Genomic DNA, 19,638 nt, shown 5'->3' with positions numbered 1-19,638 from the left:
GCTTGGATGTGGACACCATAAGCCCCCCGCCAGTGGTATACTCAATGTGGCTTTATTTCACACATTAAAATTCATGGAGGTTGGCCTTGCTGGCCAGCCATGAAACATATCCATTTCTACAGGTGGGGTTAAAAACTTCAGCAACCCTGAAACTAGCTCCCAAAAAGAGAGGGATCAAATCCACTAGCTTTCTTTGCAAAGGGGGAGTGAAAGCTGGCGTAAGATTTATTATGAAGAAACTGCTTTCCTGAATTTTACAAATAACAAACAAGGGAAAGTTGTGCTCACCACTATTTTTTAAAACCATTAGGCGGGGGTGCAATGATGGTGTGACCACAAAATACATATAGTCAACTACAAATAAGCCATTCTTGAGAAAAGCTTTTCCAAAACTCTCTTTCTCTGCCAGCCTTTGCAGCAGAGTTAGGAGCTCAGGGGTTAACTCCCACCTACTCCCCAGTAATTTGTAATGAGTGACATAGAGGTAAATAGTGAAAATTACTTAACTTCCCCAATTTCCCAGGTCACAACCAATATCCATTAAAGGTAACCATTTTCACTGTGGTGACCAGGCAAATAAAAGTACTATAAATATTGGTATATACAGCCCCAGTGTCACAAAGCATGTAAAGCCAACGTCAGAAGACAAAATTACAATTTACCTTCCCTAAATTCAGGTCATCATAGGGATCTGGAAACCCTGTATACTCTCTTGGGCTTCCATAAAGATTTAAGTAGCAAGGTCCAAAGGTTGGCAGAAAACCTACTTCCTTTTCTGTGGATGCTGGTTAGAAAGAATAGCAAAAGATTCCATTAGCGATCACAAAAAATAACTAGAATTATCACTGCTGAATAGTGATGGGCGAATAAATTCGTCAGGCATTGATTTGCGTCAAAATTCGTCGCGAGTCAAAATTATTCAGACGCCCATTGACTTTACTGCATTTGGACAAAATAGTCACACGTATAAAAATTGTTTTGTGTCGAAATTATTTTGATGCCAATTGACTTCAATGCGTTTCGAAAAAATTTCGGCGAAACGGGACAGATTCGCCCATCACTACTAGTGCTGAGTGATTATCTGCTTAATTAAATGTGATTAAATCTTGCATAAACATACGTGGGAACTCTCAGGGTCCATGATGAACTACAGTAGTACGTTTATTCACTGTGCTCAAACTGGAAAATTGTTATATATATATATATATGTGTATATATATATGTGTGTATATATATATGTGTGTATATATATATATGTGTATATATATATGTGTATATATATATATATGTGTATATATATATATGTGTATATATATATATGTGTATATATATATATGTGTATATATATATATATGTGTATATATATATATATACATATACACACACATATACACACACATATATATATACATATATATATATATATATACACATACACATATACATATACATATACATATACATATACATATACATATACATATATATATATATAGAGGTCAGGATAGAATTAAGGGCAAGTATTAACAAATGGTGCCCTCAACCATACTGTACCTTTAAATACATTTGAGATTCCAGAACCAGCATTGTGAAAAGTTCCCAAGTATGTGTATAATCGGCCTCGTATAGGATTTTTTTAACAAAATTGTTTGACGACCCTTATTGGATTACTTTACCGCGCCATAAGGCTTATGCAGAATCACATTTATATCACATGTTAATTACATTGTACTTGTTATAAACCAGTTTGAGTTTGGATAAAAAATGGTTTAGTTGTAGAATTATTCAAATAATGACAAGCTAGAATAATATCAGATATTAGTTCTTGTTTATTAGTACATTTGAAGGGGATGTTCACCTTTAAATTACATTTTATTATGATAAAGATTAGCCTATTCTTGGCAGCTTTTAGTTGTTTTTTTTATTTGTATTTGAATTTTTTTTTTCATTTTCTTATTTGCATATTTTCATCTTGCAATTTAAACTGGTATATAGTTTTCAAGGTCATTGACCCTAGTAAAAAAAAAAAAAAAAGCTGATTCTTTATTACTTTTCAATAGGAAGCAGTGGTACATTTTTTCTTTCCTATTTCTCTTTCATTCTGACTTAACACACCACTTCCTGGTTGCTAGGGAAAATTAGACCAGATATTTATTAAAATTCCAAACTGAAGTACAAAATGATTTAAAAAAATTCAAATAAAACCAAAAAAATACAAAAAGGTAAGACCAAATGCAAACCCTAGAATACCATTCTCTACATCACAGTAAAAGGTGAACTACTCCTTTGAATAAATGCATTGTTTTTGCAATAAAGTGGCAGCATTAGAAATGTTAATAGACAAAAGACAGTGGGGCTCATTTATTAACGCAGCGCTAAAAAGAGCGCAGTGGCCTGACATTTGCCCAGCGCATGCGAGTATTTAATAATGTAGCGCACGATACCTTAACAGTGCGATTTGTGCGCTAATGTAGACACAGACAGGTGCGACGTGTGAAACTGCGTATCAGCTGTCGCAGTGCTTATAATAAATTGTGCGCACAGGAAGATACCGCAAAGGTAAGGATTAGTTGTGCTCATGTATGAATGCGCTGCTTTAATTAGTTGCGTCACATATTGCGCATATTGCGTTCACTTAGACGCATCTGCATTTGTTTCTGTGCTAATATTTGTTTGGTTGCAAAGGTGTTTAGCCTACCTGATACCCTTAAAGGAACCTTGGTCAATATAAACATGTTGGGTGGAAGGCGTGGTTAATATGCACTTTACAGGGGTTGTTCATCTTTGAGTTAACTTTGAGTTAACAAACATCCCCACCAACAGCAGCACCATTGTATTTGCCAGAACCCAGTTTAGCAGTGTGGCTCTGCACACATATATAAAATTCTCTTTTAAGCAACATGAAACACAAAAATGTGAATATACTAGCGCAGCTGGGCAGGAATGCGCATTTTGAAGAGCGTTACTATTACGCCACGAAGAGGCAGTCGTAAAAATTGTGGTACTGTTGCCCGGGTGCAGTTTTGCACATATACAGACGCAAATCTGCGACGGCCGCAGTGCAAGCGCATTGTAGCCACGCCCACAGCCACGCCCCTAACAACCATGGCATAGTTTGCGACATAAATGCCCAATCTTTTGCGCAATGCGCATAAACAAAACCATCGCAAAAGCTCTGTGTTATGCGCAATATCACGCAAATATATTAGTGATCATGCTCGTGATGGCGCAGACAATCTTTTGCGTCCACTTATGCGCTGCTTTAATAAATGAGCCCCAGTGACCTAAAAGCACTATTTTATCTACCGTATGTGTTTTTGTTGCTGTTTATGTTCTAAAATGGTCAAGAGCTAATATTCACAGAAATATTATATAAGATGAACTTTTATATCTTATAACACTAATATAAAACAGGGGGGGGGGTATTTTTTTAATGAGAAACCTCTGCTGACATATGAAAACAGGAAATATAGGTACATTGTTATCAAAGACTCTCTATTAATTTCTGGGGGACTTAATGGTCAACTACATGATTTAAATAATTTTTTGAGGTCAGATTACCCCCACCCATAAAGTAAAAATATGTATATATATATATATATATATATATATATATATATATGATATTTGCCCTGGTACAGTGGTATTGCATTTTGCACAGGTATGGGCAACCCATTATACAGAAAGCTCCGAATTACAGAAAGGCCATCTCCGATAGACTCCATTTTATCCAAATATTCCAGATTTTTAAAAAGGATTTCCTTTTTCTCTATAATAATAAAACATTACCTTGTATTTGATCCAAACTAAGATTCTGTGTAATTAATCCTTATTGGGAGCAATAATTAGAGTTTAAAGTATGAAGATCCAAATTGTGGAAAGACCGGTTATCCGGAAACCCCTAGGTCCTGAGCCTTCTGGATAACAGGTCCCATACCTGTAATACCACTCGACAGCTTTTCTGCAAATATGTGGAGTTGACAACCTTTTGTAGAGGCCACAAAGTTTTTCAACACAAACTTCAGTTGCACTCTCTACACTAGTGATCATTACTTTCCCACACCATGTTCTGAGAAGGAATGGTAATGGAAGGATTATGGCTCTGCCTTTAGCTGCATCATCCATAGCATTAAATTCCAAGCAGACCTCGGCATCAAACAATATTTTTATTATGTATATAGAGTGGCTTTAACTCCTGCCATCGACAGATGTATATCAGTATTATCCCTTTGAATGTGACATGGACACACTTCTGACCTAGTTGAATGATATGAAGGAGCTGCTGCCAACATTCTCAACAAAAAAAAAAAGTGTGTGTGTGTGTGTAAATGTTTAGGAAGTGTGTTAGAACTTCAGCTATCCTGATCACACACAGACAGATCTGACTGTGAACTTTAGAAGCTTCTTATGCCATAAACGCATACATGCCCAACATATCAACATATGAAACCAGTTAAGGGCAACTTCAAGACAGCTTTTGAAAGTGGTGGTATTTTTCCCATTGTCGCATGACTGAGCAATAACATGCATAGCCAGTGTACACACAATGTTCAATATTGGCTCTGTCATGCTACAGAAATTGTGACATATGTTTTTAAATTATACTAGATTCCTTTTGTAATTTACATTTTGTGAAGGGATAGCAGATTAGCACATTTATGCCCTGGCACTTACATTAAAAGTCCTATTTAAGGCTTTATGCAGAAAGATAAAAAGTTAGTCAATACATACTTTGGAATTAATTTGCAGTTTAACCAGTCCATACACTATAGCATGCACTATAGGATGGAAACAAAAGATTCCAGACATACAAGGACTTGATTGGAAACATTGGAAAAGCAGACAAGAAGTGCACCGCTTCATTATACAGACATGTGAGGCTGGTTTATCCTTGGGTGACAACTTTTCACACAAATTGAAAAAGAGGAGCATAGCAAATAATTTGAAATATAATTTCAGGAGTTTCAGATGAAACTAGAGAACTAGAATTATACCTGCCCCAACAAACAATTTATAATCTATTATAATCTATTATTTTTTGTGATACTCATAAATTGCATCTTATCACAGGAAATGTCTTAGTATCCACTAATGATATGCAGTCATAATAAAGTCAAAATAAAATCAAAATATATCAAACAATTTAATTAATAGAATTTTAATCAAATACAATTTAATTATAAAAATCCCAAGGCTAAACACAGACACTGTTTGTCGCCACAATGATTCGGGCACATACAATAGGTAACACAATGCTCAGCAGTAACAAGAATAGCCATGCGGTTCAGGCACAACATGCTGCTTCCAGAGTCAAAACTGTTCAGTTTGGGCAAAATTGCCTGTTTATTGTTTTCCTTGTTTTTTTAAGTTTTGTCTAGATTTCTAATACTTTTTAAGGTCAAGCTTAAGCCTCAAATATTTTTTATTTAACTACCATCGCAAACATCTGTAATTAGAGGAATGTTTGCGTTGCAGTTCAACACTTAGGGGGTTATTTATTAAACCTCAATTTTTTTCTGGTCCAGGTTTTTAGGAAAAAAACTCAAATTTTTCATGGAAAAATTCATCATACCCTAAAAATCCGAATCCAAAAATCCACCGTCTCAAACCTGCTGAGCTCATGTAGAAGTCAATGGTAGATGTCCCTTTTACAATTTGAAGATATTGTGATCTGCTCTGGGTTTCTTCCAATAATCCGAAAAATTTGGGGGTTTCAGGCGATAACTCCAAATTAGTGATTCAGGTAGGACTGTATTTAGATGCTGCCCTAGGCACCGTACCGAAACATGTCCCCTACGCAATGCACGTGACATCACACGCATGGACGTTACGGAAGTGGCGTCATGTGACATACGTGACGTCACACGCATGGACGTTGCGGAAGTGACGTCATGTGACATGCATGCGTAATGTCACTTTCGGCAACCAGCCCGGCCCCCTACCCCCCACAGCTCTTTCACCGGATTTATAAGCACTCAAGGGCTGCCCCCCCAAAACCTGCCACCCTAGGCAAAGGCCTTAATATAAATACGCCCCTGGATTCAGGTGTCAAATTCGAAAAAATTGAGCGATTCAGATTTTTGCTCAACTTTGTCGAGGCTTTTCCTGACCCTACTTTTTCAAGCTGGTTATTTGATAAATAAGCTAAGACTACGGACACACATGTGGATTTAGCAAGCGGTTTTGGTGCGGTCTGCCCCTTGGTGCTGACCACGATTATATGCTAGCGTTATTGTGCCATTGCCTAATCTTAAACCGCTAGCATATCTACCCGGCGGTCGCTGCGCATGTGTGTCCAGGGCCTAAAACTGTGGCGTTTGGTCGAGCTTGGTTTAATAAAAAGATTATATACGAGTTTTAATAAATAACCCCCTTAGAGTTAAGCAGTGCTGGAGTATTGGACTCCTCACTGTGCAAGTTGAGAAAGCTCCCTTGGCTTAGATCAGACATATCTTGATGACTGAGCCATTTCATTTTAGCCAAAACATAACAAGGAGATCTTTAAACATATACTGGGTGGGAAAAGCGCTATTAAACAGTTTGGACAGTGGACATTAAAATCATGACACACCAACATATAGACCTTCCAGTGATGAAGACCCAGTTCCCGTGGAGTCATATTCTATATCATAAAAAGAGAACAAACAAACATTACATCTTATACAGCATTAAATCATATCATGCATCTCAAATTCAAGTAAAGCAATTTCAATGTATCATTTCATCATTTATGTAGTGCCATATGTGCTACATATTTACAGCCCCTGAGATTTATTGAGTAGAAGCGATATAATATCAAGAACTGTTCTGTGCAGTGCGGTTCCTCGGGATGATATACCTGTATTGTGTTCATCACTTCTGTGAAAAGCTGAATTAAATATGAATGGAAATTAAAAATTCAAAGACATTCTGTAATTTACAAACCATAAGCATGTAATAGAGTAGACGAGTATTTTAGTTTTCATAGTATTAACATACATCTCATATTAAGTTATGTAACCAAAGGCCATGCTCTGTCTACAAGTCTCTGAATTCATATAAAATAACCTTAAATAATAAAAAATAACCTAAAATAATAATGAACAGCTGTTGCACTATTTTGACTCAACAAGTTACCAAGGAGCCAATATTTAAAAATGATATGTAGAACCCTTCTCCCGCTAAATGCAGAGCAGAATTTCTACACTGCTGAATGTAGCCTATAACTATATAACCCTAAGGTGACACACTACCCCCCATATCTAATAAAGGCACTAAGTTTGCCTCAAAGCAGAAACCCATAGCAACCAATAAGAGGTTTGCATTGAAACAGGTGATCAGTAAATGCTACCCGCTGATTGGTTGCAATGGGTTACTGCTCCTGGGCAAACTTAGTGCCTTTTATTACATAATCCGCCAATGGTTTTATTGTGTTTTGACAAATAAAAGCTATTCTTTCAGAATATAAAAATTCAGTGTACAATGTACAGATGTGCAGTAACAACTAACTTTACCTTTATCTTGCCTTGGTTTTTTTTTTCTTACCTTGAAGAAATAGTTTAGTTTTTTTTTTTAAAATTTCCAGCATGTCCAAAACAAACCTCAAACCTTTTATGATGCCTGGTAACCGTTTTTTTTTTATTTATTTTTTTTTAAATATTGCTGCTACTACTAAATATTTAAGAGCCAACATTATTAAGAGATTTGTACAATACAGAAAATACCATGAAAAGATCAGTATATGATGGAAAAGGTAAACAGCAAGGGGCAGATTTATCAAGGGTCGAAGTGAATTCGAGGGAATTTTCGAAGTAAAAAAACTCGAAGTAATATTTTGGATACTTCGACCATCGAATAGGATACTACGACTTTAAATTTACCTCGAATTCGATTCGAATGATTTCATTGTTCGATCGAACGATTTTACTACGACTGCAAAACGGTCAAATTTGGTAAAAAACTTTGACTTCGATATTCGAAGTCGAAGCGTAGCCATTCGATGGTCGAATTTCGAAGTATATTCCACTTCGAAATTTGATCTTTGATAAATCTGCCCCTAAGTCTTGAATGTTTACAGGTATGGGACCTGTTATCCAGAATGCTCGGGACCTGGTGTTGTCCAGATAAGGGCTCTTTCCGTAATTTGAATCTTCATACCTTCAGTCTACTAGAGAATTATTTAAGCATTAAATAAACCCAATAGGCTGGTTTTGCTTCCAATAAGGATTAATTATATCTTAGTTGGGATCAAGTACTGTTTTATTATTACAGAGAAAAAGGAAGTCCTTTTGAAAAATTTGGAATATTTGATTACAATGTAGTCTATGGGAGATGGTCTTTCCATAATTCTGAGTTTTCTGGATAACAGGTTTCCCATACCTGTACTTGATTTATCAGTTGCCCCAGGTGAAAAGAATCTAAAAAAAAAAAAAAAAAAAAAGAGACTAAAAACGGATTTCATGTTAAGCTGTAGTGTCTCTTTTTATTATATGAAGGGCAACTAAGCTGGTAAAAGGTATGGAAAATCTTAGCTATGAGGAAAGATTGGCCAAATTGGGGATGTTCACACTGGAGAAGAGGCGTTTAAGGGGAGATATGATAACTATGTATAAATATATAAGGGGATCATATAATAATCTCTCTAATGCTTTATTTACCAGTAGGTCTTACCAGCTGACATGAGGTCCCCCCGATTCCGATTAGAAGAAAAGAGGTTCCGCCGAAATATTCGGAAGGGGTTTTTTTTTTTACAGTGAGAGCTGTGAACATGTGGAATTCTCTCCCTGAATCAGTGGTACAGGCTGATACATTAGATAGCTTTAAGAAGGGGTTGGATGGCTTTTTAGCAAGTGAGGGAATACAGGGTTATGGAAGATAACTCATAGTACAAGTTGATCCAGGGATTAGTCAGATTGCCATTTTGGAGTCAGGAAGGAATTTTTTCCTCCTCTGAAGCAAATTGGAGAGGCTTCAGATGGGTTTTTTTGCCTTCCTCTGGATCAACTGGCAGTAAGGCAGATAAAAAAAAAAGGTTGAATTTGATGGACGTGTGTCTTTTATTCAACCTTACTTACTATGGTACTATGTAAGTGAAGAATCATTGTTTTTAAAAACTACAAATCACAACATTGTTCCCTAGCACAGCAGTCATTCATACAAAAAAATGCGCTGCCCCCCACCATGATGCTGCAGATTTTCAGTTGATTATTAATTAAGTTTTAAGCATTGAGAGAACCCATGTCATGTTCTCTTCAGTAGTCATCATAAATCGTATGCAGATCATGAAATCTGAGTTTAATTATGTTACATTGATTGTTTAACCTACCTTCCATTTCCCCTCCAGAAGCTGCAATCTTCGACAGACTTAGACATGTTGTTCCTACTGCATCATTTTTAGTAAGTCTGTCCCTGAATATAATACACTTGTGTTAGAATGAAATCACAGCAATACTAATGAACAAAAAAAAAAAAACTTGCATGTGTCTGTATACAGTGCTGGTGGGATTGATTGACTATATGGTCATAGGTAAAAAAAAAAAAAAAACACCACTAAAGAAATTTTTTGGATGTATTTCTTAACAGAATAGTTTTATGTTGTAGAGAGAATGTAAATGAACAGACCAAGAAAAATAAAATGTATCAGAACAGAGCACATGTCTATGGACATCTGAATAACCGTAATATAGGAATGTACAGTGATTTAATGGATATATCTTTCTTTCTTGCAGACAGAGCTTCCAGTAGTGCAACAGTATAACTATGATAATAGAGGAGGCACTTGATATGGTTAGGGAGGCAGAAAAGGGGGCCACTTTTTCAAATAGGTTTGGGGGGCACCATGTCCTTTGAAAAGCTGCTTGAACTGTCATAATTTTAAATAAAATGACTCGATAAGAGTTTTATTCCACGAATGACTTTTCTTCCTTAAAGGGGTATTTCACCTTCAGGTCAACTTTTAGTATGTTATAGAATGGCCGATTCTAAGCAACTTTTCAATTGGTCTTCGTTATTTAATTTTGTTTTTTATAGTTTATGAATTATTTGCTTCCTTCTCCATACTCTTTTAAGCTTTCAAAAGGGGATCACCGACCCCCTCTAAAAATAAATCCTCTCTAAAGCTACACATTTATTGTTATTGCTACTTTTTATTACTCATCTTTCTTTTCTGACACTCCCCTATTAATATTCCATATTCTCATTAAAATCAATGCATGGTTGCTAGGGTAATTTGGACCATAGCAACCAGATTGCTGACACAGCAAACTGGAGAGCTGCTGAATAAAAAGCTAAACAACGCAAAAACCATATATAAATAATAAAAAAATGAAAACCAATTGCAAATGTTCTCCCTACATCATGCTTAAGTTAACTCAAAGGTGAGCAACCCCTTTAAAAAATGTAGCTTGTTCCAGGTCTAGTAACAGTGTTGGACTGGCCCACCAGGATACCAGGAAAACTCCCGGTGGGCCCAGGTGTCAGTGCTCCCTCTTGCTTCTATTTTATGGTCATTCCCTATTTCTTTATGGTAAAAAAGAGGCTTAATAATGGAGGAATAAAGTATAGTCAGTAGATGTAAAAGACTAGGAGAATAAAGAGGTTGACTGAAGAGAGGAGAAATAATAGTTTGGTAAGTGGGCCCACCGTCTAAGGTTTTCTTGTGGGCCCCTGGCATCCCAGTCTGACACAGTCTAGTAACCTATAGCAACCAAACAGAGAATTTCCAGGCCTGCGCTTTGTCAGCACACTACAAGGGGCTTGCTGTTTGAAACTATACCTGGAGCAAATGTTGCAGCTGTTTTTCCATTACACCCTTTGCTTCCCCCCCCACCACAACAGCTCATAGCATATGATACTTTTATATTTCAATAGAACAACTGGATATTCTCAATTGATATTAAAAAAATATTTTTACATTAATAATCTTTAAAGAATGAACTTACCAATCAAAAACTGTTAGCTTTATATTCTCACACATTGAAGGAAACTGCAAGGAAAAGATACGGCATTTTAGGATTAAGATTGTACAATAATTATACATTGTTACAGCATGGAGACAGTTTTGCATGGTTCTAACCTTTATCTGAAGATTGACAGCTTGATTCCACTCAGGATTGGCATTTTTCTCAATTCTGTTGGTGCACACCTGTAAAATGAATTAAAAACACATTTGAGGAGGATACACACTAGCAAACCTTAAATCACTAAACATGATGATAGTGTTGAATGATGTACAATTAAAATGAGTCAGCAAAATCAGACATTTTTTCTCCCAGTTCCTAAAAGTTATATGACGAACTGTTGTGAAGTGATGTTGTGCCTAAAGGGTTAATGGCCTGAGCCCAAAAGGGGTGGCACTCCATCACCGATGTTACCAAAGCAGATGGGGCCACAGAAGAAAGGCTACAAGGCATAGGAGTCATCTAGACCTATTCAAACCTGAGACAATGCATATCTTTTATGACCCAAACCTGCCTATAAATCCATGGCTCCTGTGGGTGTACCCACACATAACTAATCTAGAGTATAAGAGCAAGAAGTAGACAGAAAGGTTTATTGATCAGATAAGAACTTAGGAAAGGGCAGTAGAGTAGGAAGCAAGGGGAGGAGAAACCAAATGTTGACAGTGGAGACATAATGATCAGTTTTAAGGGTAATAACAGCTTGTTCCAAGACCATGCTGTCCAATACTTCCCATGCAGTGGGCCCATTTTCCACTATAACATTTTGGGGCCAGGATATTATAAAATCATGATTCTTCAAAATTTCTTGAACAGCAACATATGGCCCATGGGCCTTCACTTCTGTTCTAGGACGTAGGTAGGCATTGATTTTTTTTGTTAAATCAAAACCATAATAGGAAATAACTAGTTAGATAGGAAGGAGTCCTTACCTTTTTACCAGCAAAACACACTTCCACAAATGGATCAACTAAATTCTTCTTGTCTGAATCTGCTCCAAATATCTCTTTAACCGTTTGTGCAAAAGCATCGTCCACTGTACAGAGGAATGTCAAATATTACTATAATACAGTAATTCCAATTATATGCACTAAAAGAATACACATTCGTTACAAGCTAACAAGGGATTACAACTGGAGATATTAATGCTCCAAAACAGTTTTAATTGAAATAGTCATGAAAATGCTCAAATGTAATTGGACTTTTTTTTTTAATAATGTCTTTTAATTTAAAATGCTCTCACCATGAAGAATTTTTTAAAGACGCTAATTTTGTATTTTGCTATATATTTCAAATATAGAAAAGTATTTAACAAACCTTCCTACTTCATTAGAACTGTTTTAAAAGTGTTAGGCTTTGTGACTCTCTCCATTTAGGCAGCTACTAGTGATGGGCGAATTTGGGGTGTTTTGCTTCGCTAAAAAATTTGTGAATTTCCCGCGAAATTCGCTAAACGGCAGGAAAAAAAATCTCAAAACGGCGCCTGCATCCAAAATAAACGGTTTAGTTAATCGCCGGAATTTGCCGCGAATGCGCACCTGGAGAATGAATTCGCCCTTCGCTAGCTGTTACTAAAAATTATCTAAAAACAAAAGGTTACAGTTCCTGGACATATAAAACAAGTCTGCCATGAACATTTAACCTTTTGCATTTTAATTTAGATACCCTTCTCAATGCAAACGTCATGCATTTATTCTGAAAATGATGTTCAAAGTTTAGCCTGAAATTATTATATATCTGGTTTAACAGATTTAGGTAATATAACCACTGATATTTATTTTTATATTTTGACCTAGATATATATAGTACTGCAATACAAATTTATTTTCCAAACACCAATTAAATAAAATAAACCCCTCATTTTAAAAAGCCAACTTTTTGGGGGGGGGGGGACATTGCTAATTTTTTGAAGGAAAGATAAACTTACTCTGGGGAATATCTTCAGCTCTGTAAATTTTGAGAAAAAAAGTCACCCATCGTAGTGCCACTCCAGCAGGCAATAAAAGATTACTTTCAACATCATCATCTTCCATTTCTCGGTCTCGTTTTTCAGTCTGCAGACAGTATATGTAACATTAGGCCAATCTTTATAAAATAGGCACGTTTCATGAAGGAGATATGTAAATCATAAAGTTAGTTTCTCTGTGTTTCCATTTCCATTAGAGACACAGTATACAGTTATCAGGGATTCATAGAATACATTCTAAATTTGCACACAAACATTTATTCTGAATCTTAACGGTCAGATCTAATGGTTCCTGGTGCCCATCTATTGAATCATAAGTGTTTCAGGTCTACTTGGTCATGGATTACCAATGTCTTGTAGGAGAGGGTCTTCCTATGTACGTAAGAAATCTAGCAACAAATCTATAGCATATCTGTAGTATGATTTGCACCTCTTTTTAAAAATTTTGAATATTCTTGTTTTCAACAAGTTTTAAAATGTACAAAAACTGTAAAATATTGTCAAATTCTACAACAATATACTCACAGGTGGCTCATCTCCTGTCCCAACTACAAAGATGCTGACTTTCAGATATCCCTTTGCACCGGAACTAGAGTCGTCCGGATCATTGAGAAGAACCCACTTCCTCATAACTGCATGGCCTGCAACATGGGAGTTGGAGCAAGATAGTGAATTTGATAACTTTTTGGCCTCAGATAGTGAATTTGCTAAAATTTGCTAAATTTTAGAATAATGTATAAGATTTAAAGCCAAATAGAGAGAGCTTACCTGGCTCATCATATATAAATCCAACATCAAGCTGATAAGACAAAAAGAAAAAGTTAGTTACCATGATTAAATAGTCCTAATGCATTATTATCATCATCATTATTAATATATATATATATATATATATATATATATATATATATATATATATATATATAAAATCTTATTTATGGTTATAAGAAAAAAAAAAACATACTGAACCACTTGAATGGGACATTAAAGAATGGTCAGAGAAATGAACATATGCAACCCTTTCTTTCTAGATTCAAAAGCTTGTCCTTGAAATAGTTTTTTTTTTACACTACCTCTATGAAGTACATTTCTTCTCTCATATTTATTTGAAGTAATAACACTAGGACAAATAGCTGCATTAAATGTGTGGAATGGCTGAAGTTCATACAACACTAAAATACTTGTCTCACATTTACCTTGAACTCCCCAACTAAACTGTCAGCTCGAATTGATCCAGAATTGAACAACTAGAGGTAGAAAAAAGATAATATTGAAATATATATGTATCATTTACATCTATAGAAAGACATTTACATTCAATAGCCTGTTCATATATCTTGAGAACTTTTTCAGCAAACATGCATAGAGCAAATTCTCAAAAGTGACATCTAACCACAAGTTACAAATCCCAAACAAACCAATAGATATCCCAAATATAATTAGCAGCAAGCAGTTATTAGAAGTATCGTGTCCTGAGCTGGTAATTGTTTCCCCTACAGACTTTTCTCTATAACTGAATGCATTTTATTACCATTACCGGGACACACGTGATAAACATAGGGTTTCTTTTCTTATTTTGTTTGTTTGTTACTTACCCGAATAATTACGGATTCATCTAGCAGTTCTAGAGGTGTCATGTTAACATTATAAAAGAAGATCTGTTTGTTGGGGAGAAGAAAATAACCATCAAAAAACTTGCCAATAAGGAATAGAACAGGGATCCCCAACCTGTGAGCAACATTCAAAAGAAAAAAGGAGTTGGGTAGCAACACAAGCATGAAAAATTTTCTTGGGGTGCCAAAAAAGTGCTGTGATTGGCCATTTGGTAGCCCCTTTGTGAACCGTCAACCTACATTGAGGCTCTGTTTGGCAGTACATCTGGTTTTTATACAACCAAAACTTGCCTCCAAGCCTGGAATTCAAAAATTATCACCTGCTTTGAGGCCACTGGGAGCAACATCCAAGGGGTTGGAGAGCAACATGTTGCTCACGAGCTACTGGTTGGGGATCACAGGAATAGAGTAATAAGCTAAGTATTACTGATATAATATTGATACATTTGAACTCTAAGTATTTCTTCTACTAAAAATTTATTTTTTGGAAGTTATCCTAAAAAGATTTAAGAGACCTTAAGGCAGTGGTTGTTGGACTTTCATTTCAAGCCTCCTTAAAAGTCCAACTTTTGGTCAGGACCCCCATTAGCTCATAACAAGATTACAAACAAAGGAAGACATTGAGTGTTTTAGAAATTCAGCTATAGTTTGATGAATATCTAGGACATCAAATGGATTCTAATCCCAAATATCACCCTAATTTACCTTTAAGATAGGGTCTTGGGTGTATTTATGACAATAAATGTAGATAAACTCCATCCCAATATCTCACTCAATCTTGCTTTCAGACAATGGCTCACTTTGGAATTTGATTATTGCAATCTGCAGGTTTCCGCTACCAACATATATGGAAATTATGCGGTTTCTGTTACAATGGAGTGGCCATTGACTACTACAATTAAGAAAGCTAATGGGTTGCATCATTTTAATCTCAGAAATGTCACTTATTGTGCTTTATCGGCTTTAGTCCTGCAGATCTGGTTACTGTACTGTTAAGATGCAACTTAAGACAACTTAGACATAGAGATCCACTCCTTTGGCGATGTCACCAAACGAGCGGATCTCTCCCCGATATGCCCACATTGAAGTGGGCGATATTGGCTTGTTCTAGGGCCCACGATCGGAATATAATGCATCCGATACGGGCGGTCGGATTGTGGGACCGCATAAACGCACAGATTCTCCAGCAATCCGCCGGGATTTTTTAACCTGCCCAATCGAGATCTGGCCAACTTTCGGGCAAGCTCGTTGGATGGCCCCACACACGGGCCAATAAGCTGCCGACTTGGTCTGTCGGCAGCTTTTATCGGCCCATGTATGGGGGCCTTAAACAGCGATTATTGTCCACCTATGCCCTAGTCAGTTTGCGAGAGATCCCTTACCTCATCAAAATAGGGATTATTTCCTCTCTTGATTCTGGTGCGATGTGTCTGACCTCCTACACTAACTTTCACAACGGGTTTGATGTTGTTACCAGGTAGCTGGCGTCCTTCAATGACTCGAATACGTATCTTTGAGGTTAAAAAAAATAAACAGGTTCAGCATAACACAAATCACATGAAAAGACAGAATGTGTTAGGTTATAAATTATAAAGTGTATAATTTAAAGTAAAAAATGTACATTGTAAAATACATTTAGATATATATAGATATATATAATACACAAAAGCCATGAATATCTTGTAAATTATATCCTTATAAACGGTGAGTAGTGATGTCATCAGTTATAAACGGTGAGTAGTGATGTAATTTCTGTCACATGACTCACTAAAATTTTTGTATTATAATTAATAAAGTACCCCCAGTTGTAAAATATGAGGATATTATAAGTTACCTCGGAGTTCCATGACCTGTATAAAAACACTCGGCCTTCGGCCTCGTGTTTTTATATGGTCATGAAACTCCTCGGTAACTTATAATATCCTTATATTTTACAAGAGGGGGTACTTTATTCACTATATACACACACACACATCAAGTTCAATTGTTTATCCAGTTGTCTCTTGAAGTTACCAGGATGACTTTTTGCCATGCTAAAGTGCCAAGTTTTTGAATTTGGCAGAAATGGCACTGAACCATCCTAATCTTTATACAAGTTACCTTCTCAGTAGGTCAATATACCAATTTTATACCTCTGTATAATACCCCTTTAGGGCACATATTTGTTTAGAAATCCTGCTGTTTGTAGCCATTCATGAACACCCTAATTTAGCAGATTGTTCTACTTCCACTCCACTCAGGTATCTCAAAGAACTTTTTTATCTTTGTTCAGCAACACCAATGTTTATGGCTTCCATTCTTCTTTATCATAGTATTTTGTGCATGTATAAAAAAATTTTAATAAATGTAAAAAAACAGACTTCTAGTTTAATTGGGGTCTTACAAAATCAAAGTTCTTTGTTTTTTCTGAAAATCAACAACCCAGTGGAGCTTTCATTCTGTTCCCTGTCAAGACTTATCTTTGCAGATTTTCATCTGCTGAAATCAAGAAATCTCTTGTTTACATAAGAATAAGAGTGCACTAAACTGCTACTTAAAATATTTTGTAACTTGGTCTCAAGGCTTAAGTACCTGAAAGTCTTGAGGTTTATTTGAAAGGATTCTTCTTGTTTTTTTCCCTTTAACAAGTCTCCGAGCGATCTGGTTGTCAGTTTGTCCAGGAGCACCAGGAACACTGGGGGTAAAACCAGCATCCACAATATCTCTATCTTCTTCTTCATCATTGTCTGAATGTGCAAAGAGAAGGCATTTATGTAAACATTTGCATGGTCATCAGTTCATTTTTAAACATCCAGTATATATTTTGGTTTATAAATCTTTGGATACTTTTCATACATATGATCTTGCAAATTACATTTGCTCTTCTATCAATGATAAACACAATAACTTACATGACAATTACTCAGTACAGTAAATAGAAGTCTCTTCCACTTTGGAACTTTCCTATTGGGACAACTTCATCAAGCAGAAATTAACCGGCTATTATTTCGATTGAGTGTGGGAAGATACTTGAGGAAATCCACACAGACATGGGGCGATTATACAAAATTCCGAGGTTTTAAGCATCAGCATCTTCAATAGCCATATGAAGAAGATGGTGGACACAGGAGAGCAGTATTATGCTACAAAGTTAATTTATTGCAACCACTACATATTTCGTGCAAGCATGCCCTTTATCAAGTGTCACATTCTTGCTGATCATGGAATAATTAAACTCAGGACAGAAGGGCTAATCACTGAGCCTTCATGCCACTCATAGATCTAGAAAATATTCAAACAGTCTGAGTTTATTTGTTCCTTGGCCATACGTAGAACATACATTACAGTTATGCTGACCATAGTCAACTCCTGAGTAGCCCACGGTGGAGCATCTATATTTTAAACTGCTTGGTCAGCCTCATTCCACATATGCTCAACTGGTTCAGATGGCATGACTAAAGGAGAACATTGTATAGTTTTTTCTAAATCTCCACTGTTTCAGTTCCTCGACCTACACTTTATTTTAAAATAGAAGTGTGGCTCTCTGTGGGGTTCAGGTTGCCAAAGACCTAGCAACCAATAACATGTTTGTTTTAAATGGCAGACTAGTAAATGCTATCTGCTGATTGAGTGCTATGAGATTCTAGTACTGTAGTTAACTTTGTACTAGCTATTTCATAATGCCCAGCCCAAGGGATAGTTCAGAACAAGATAGAGAGAGCATCTAAATATGGGTTACGCTTTTGGCCCTACATATAGAACACTGCCTGTTGATAGGGGAAATAAAGATATAGTAGCATAGATAGATGATAGACAGATGGATAAACTACTGTAGATGATAGATAGAAACGATTTGTGCATGTATCTTTTCACGGTTTAGAATAGGCTGTTGCTACTATTCTTCTCTAGTGGAGATATGCCTTTAAATGGATATACTCCCACAACTACACTTAATTGTTTGCTATGACGTTCTCTCCCTTTGTACACATAAATACACATGCATGCAATACAAATATAATCATACACTGGAAACCCCACTGAACCGAGAGCCGTTGGTTTATTTGCAAGCCGTGTTGTTGCCTATCCTCTCCTAAATGCAAACATGTTACAAATAATACTCTGTTTCACATATAAATCTGAACAGGAGAACAGGTTTATCCTGACATTTACTTTGCTTAAACAGACAGAACAAGCTAAATCATTATCTTACTCATAAGATTATAAATACAGGCTTGGGTGTCCGCATAAGTGGGCAAGAGGGGCAGTTGCCCCACCCTGACTTCTCCAGCTAGTTCCAAGAAATTGTAAATGTAATTCCCCACAACACAAAACATTTTTTTTTTTTACTTCCCACCCCAAGGCAAACCTTAATTAGGTTATCTTCTGCATTGTCATGAACATGTTCATCTTAAATGGGATGCTACCCTATGTGATATTAGCTTACTTGTTGACCCGCTTCTGGAAAAATTTCTATGGGCACCAATAATACAGGCATATAATAATATAGGGGAGTTTTTATAAAGTTAGAGCAGTTTTGCTTTCTTGGGTTTTTGCTTAGTGTGTGTGTATATATATATGTATATATATATATATATATATATATATATATATATATATATATATATATATATATATATGTGTGTGTATGTATGTATGTATGTATGTATGTATGTATGTATGTATGTATGTATGTATGTATGTATGTATGTATGTATGTATGTATATATATATAATTCCACAGGTTGCCAGCACTCATGATACAGATGATAGATATGCCTGAGTGCAGAGTCAACAAATTTCTCTATTCTATTCACTGCAAAAAGGTTCCACACTCTCAGGACTTATAATTATTTAGAAATAATTTTATTGCAAAGTCCTTTGAAATAAAATAATTTTTAAATAATTATAAGTCCTGGGAGGGTGGAATTTTTTTGTAATATATATACTTTTAACTCAGGCAGTCTCCCATGGTAATAGGATACCTAATGGTCCTTTAGTTTAACTCAGGCAGCTATGTCCCTTTTCCTGGGTCCCCAGTAATTAATGGGTTTGTCCACTAGGTGGCAGCAGTATACACTATAAAGGGGTTTAGCCTCATGTGCTCAGGGTCTTTCTCCTGGGACCGTGCCTCCCAGTGAGGTGT

At 36.1% G+C, this 19,638-nt stretch overlaps 1 protein-coding gene across 10 annotated transcripts in view; it reads right to left on the bottom strand.

Annotated features, from left to right (window-relative positions):
* The window catches only part of myof.1.L (myoferlin, gene 1 L homeolog), a 102,666-nt gene that overhangs the window by 43,984 nt on the left and 39,044 nt on the right, over window positions 1-19,638 (bottom strand). For 4 of the 10 annotated variants that reach the window (XM_018225305.2, XM_018225310.2, XM_018225308.2 and 1 more), the window contains exons 6-18: window positions 17,088-17,242; window positions 15,899-16,027; window positions 14,499-14,561; window positions 14,100-14,150; window positions 13,672-13,702; window positions 13,429-13,544; window positions 12,865-12,991; window positions 11,870-11,973; window positions 11,054-11,122; window positions 10,920-10,963; window positions 9,305-9,387; window positions 6,572-6,622; window positions 663-784 (exon numbers count right to left, since the gene is read on the bottom strand). In XM_018225305.2, the coding sequence (XP_018080794.1) occupies window positions 663-784; window positions 6,572-6,622; window positions 9,305-9,387; window positions 10,920-10,963; window positions 11,054-11,122; window positions 11,870-11,973; window positions 12,865-12,991; window positions 13,429-13,544; window positions 13,672-13,702; window positions 14,100-14,150; window positions 14,499-14,561; window positions 15,899-16,027; window positions 17,088-17,242 (1,145 nt within the window). The remainder of the gene's footprint in view (window positions 1-662; window positions 785-6,571; window positions 6,623-9,304; window positions 9,388-10,919; window positions 10,964-11,053; window positions 11,123-11,869; window positions 11,974-12,864; window positions 12,992-13,428; window positions 13,545-13,671; window positions 13,703-14,099; window positions 14,151-14,498; window positions 14,562-15,898; window positions 16,028-17,087; window positions 17,243-19,638) is intronic. The other 6 variants (XM_018225306.2, XM_018225312.2, XM_018225309.2 and 3 more) reach the window with 4 other exon arrangements.

The sequence above is a fragment of the Xenopus laevis genome, chromosome 7L, assembly GCF_017654675.1.
Source record: "Xenopus laevis strain J_2021 chromosome 7L, Xenopus_laevis_v10.1, whole genome shotgun sequence".
Classification (NCBI taxonomy): domain Eukaryota; kingdom Metazoa; phylum Chordata; class Amphibia; order Anura; family Pipidae; genus Xenopus; species Xenopus laevis.
This window is presented reverse-complemented; position numbering and strand designations above follow the sequence as displayed.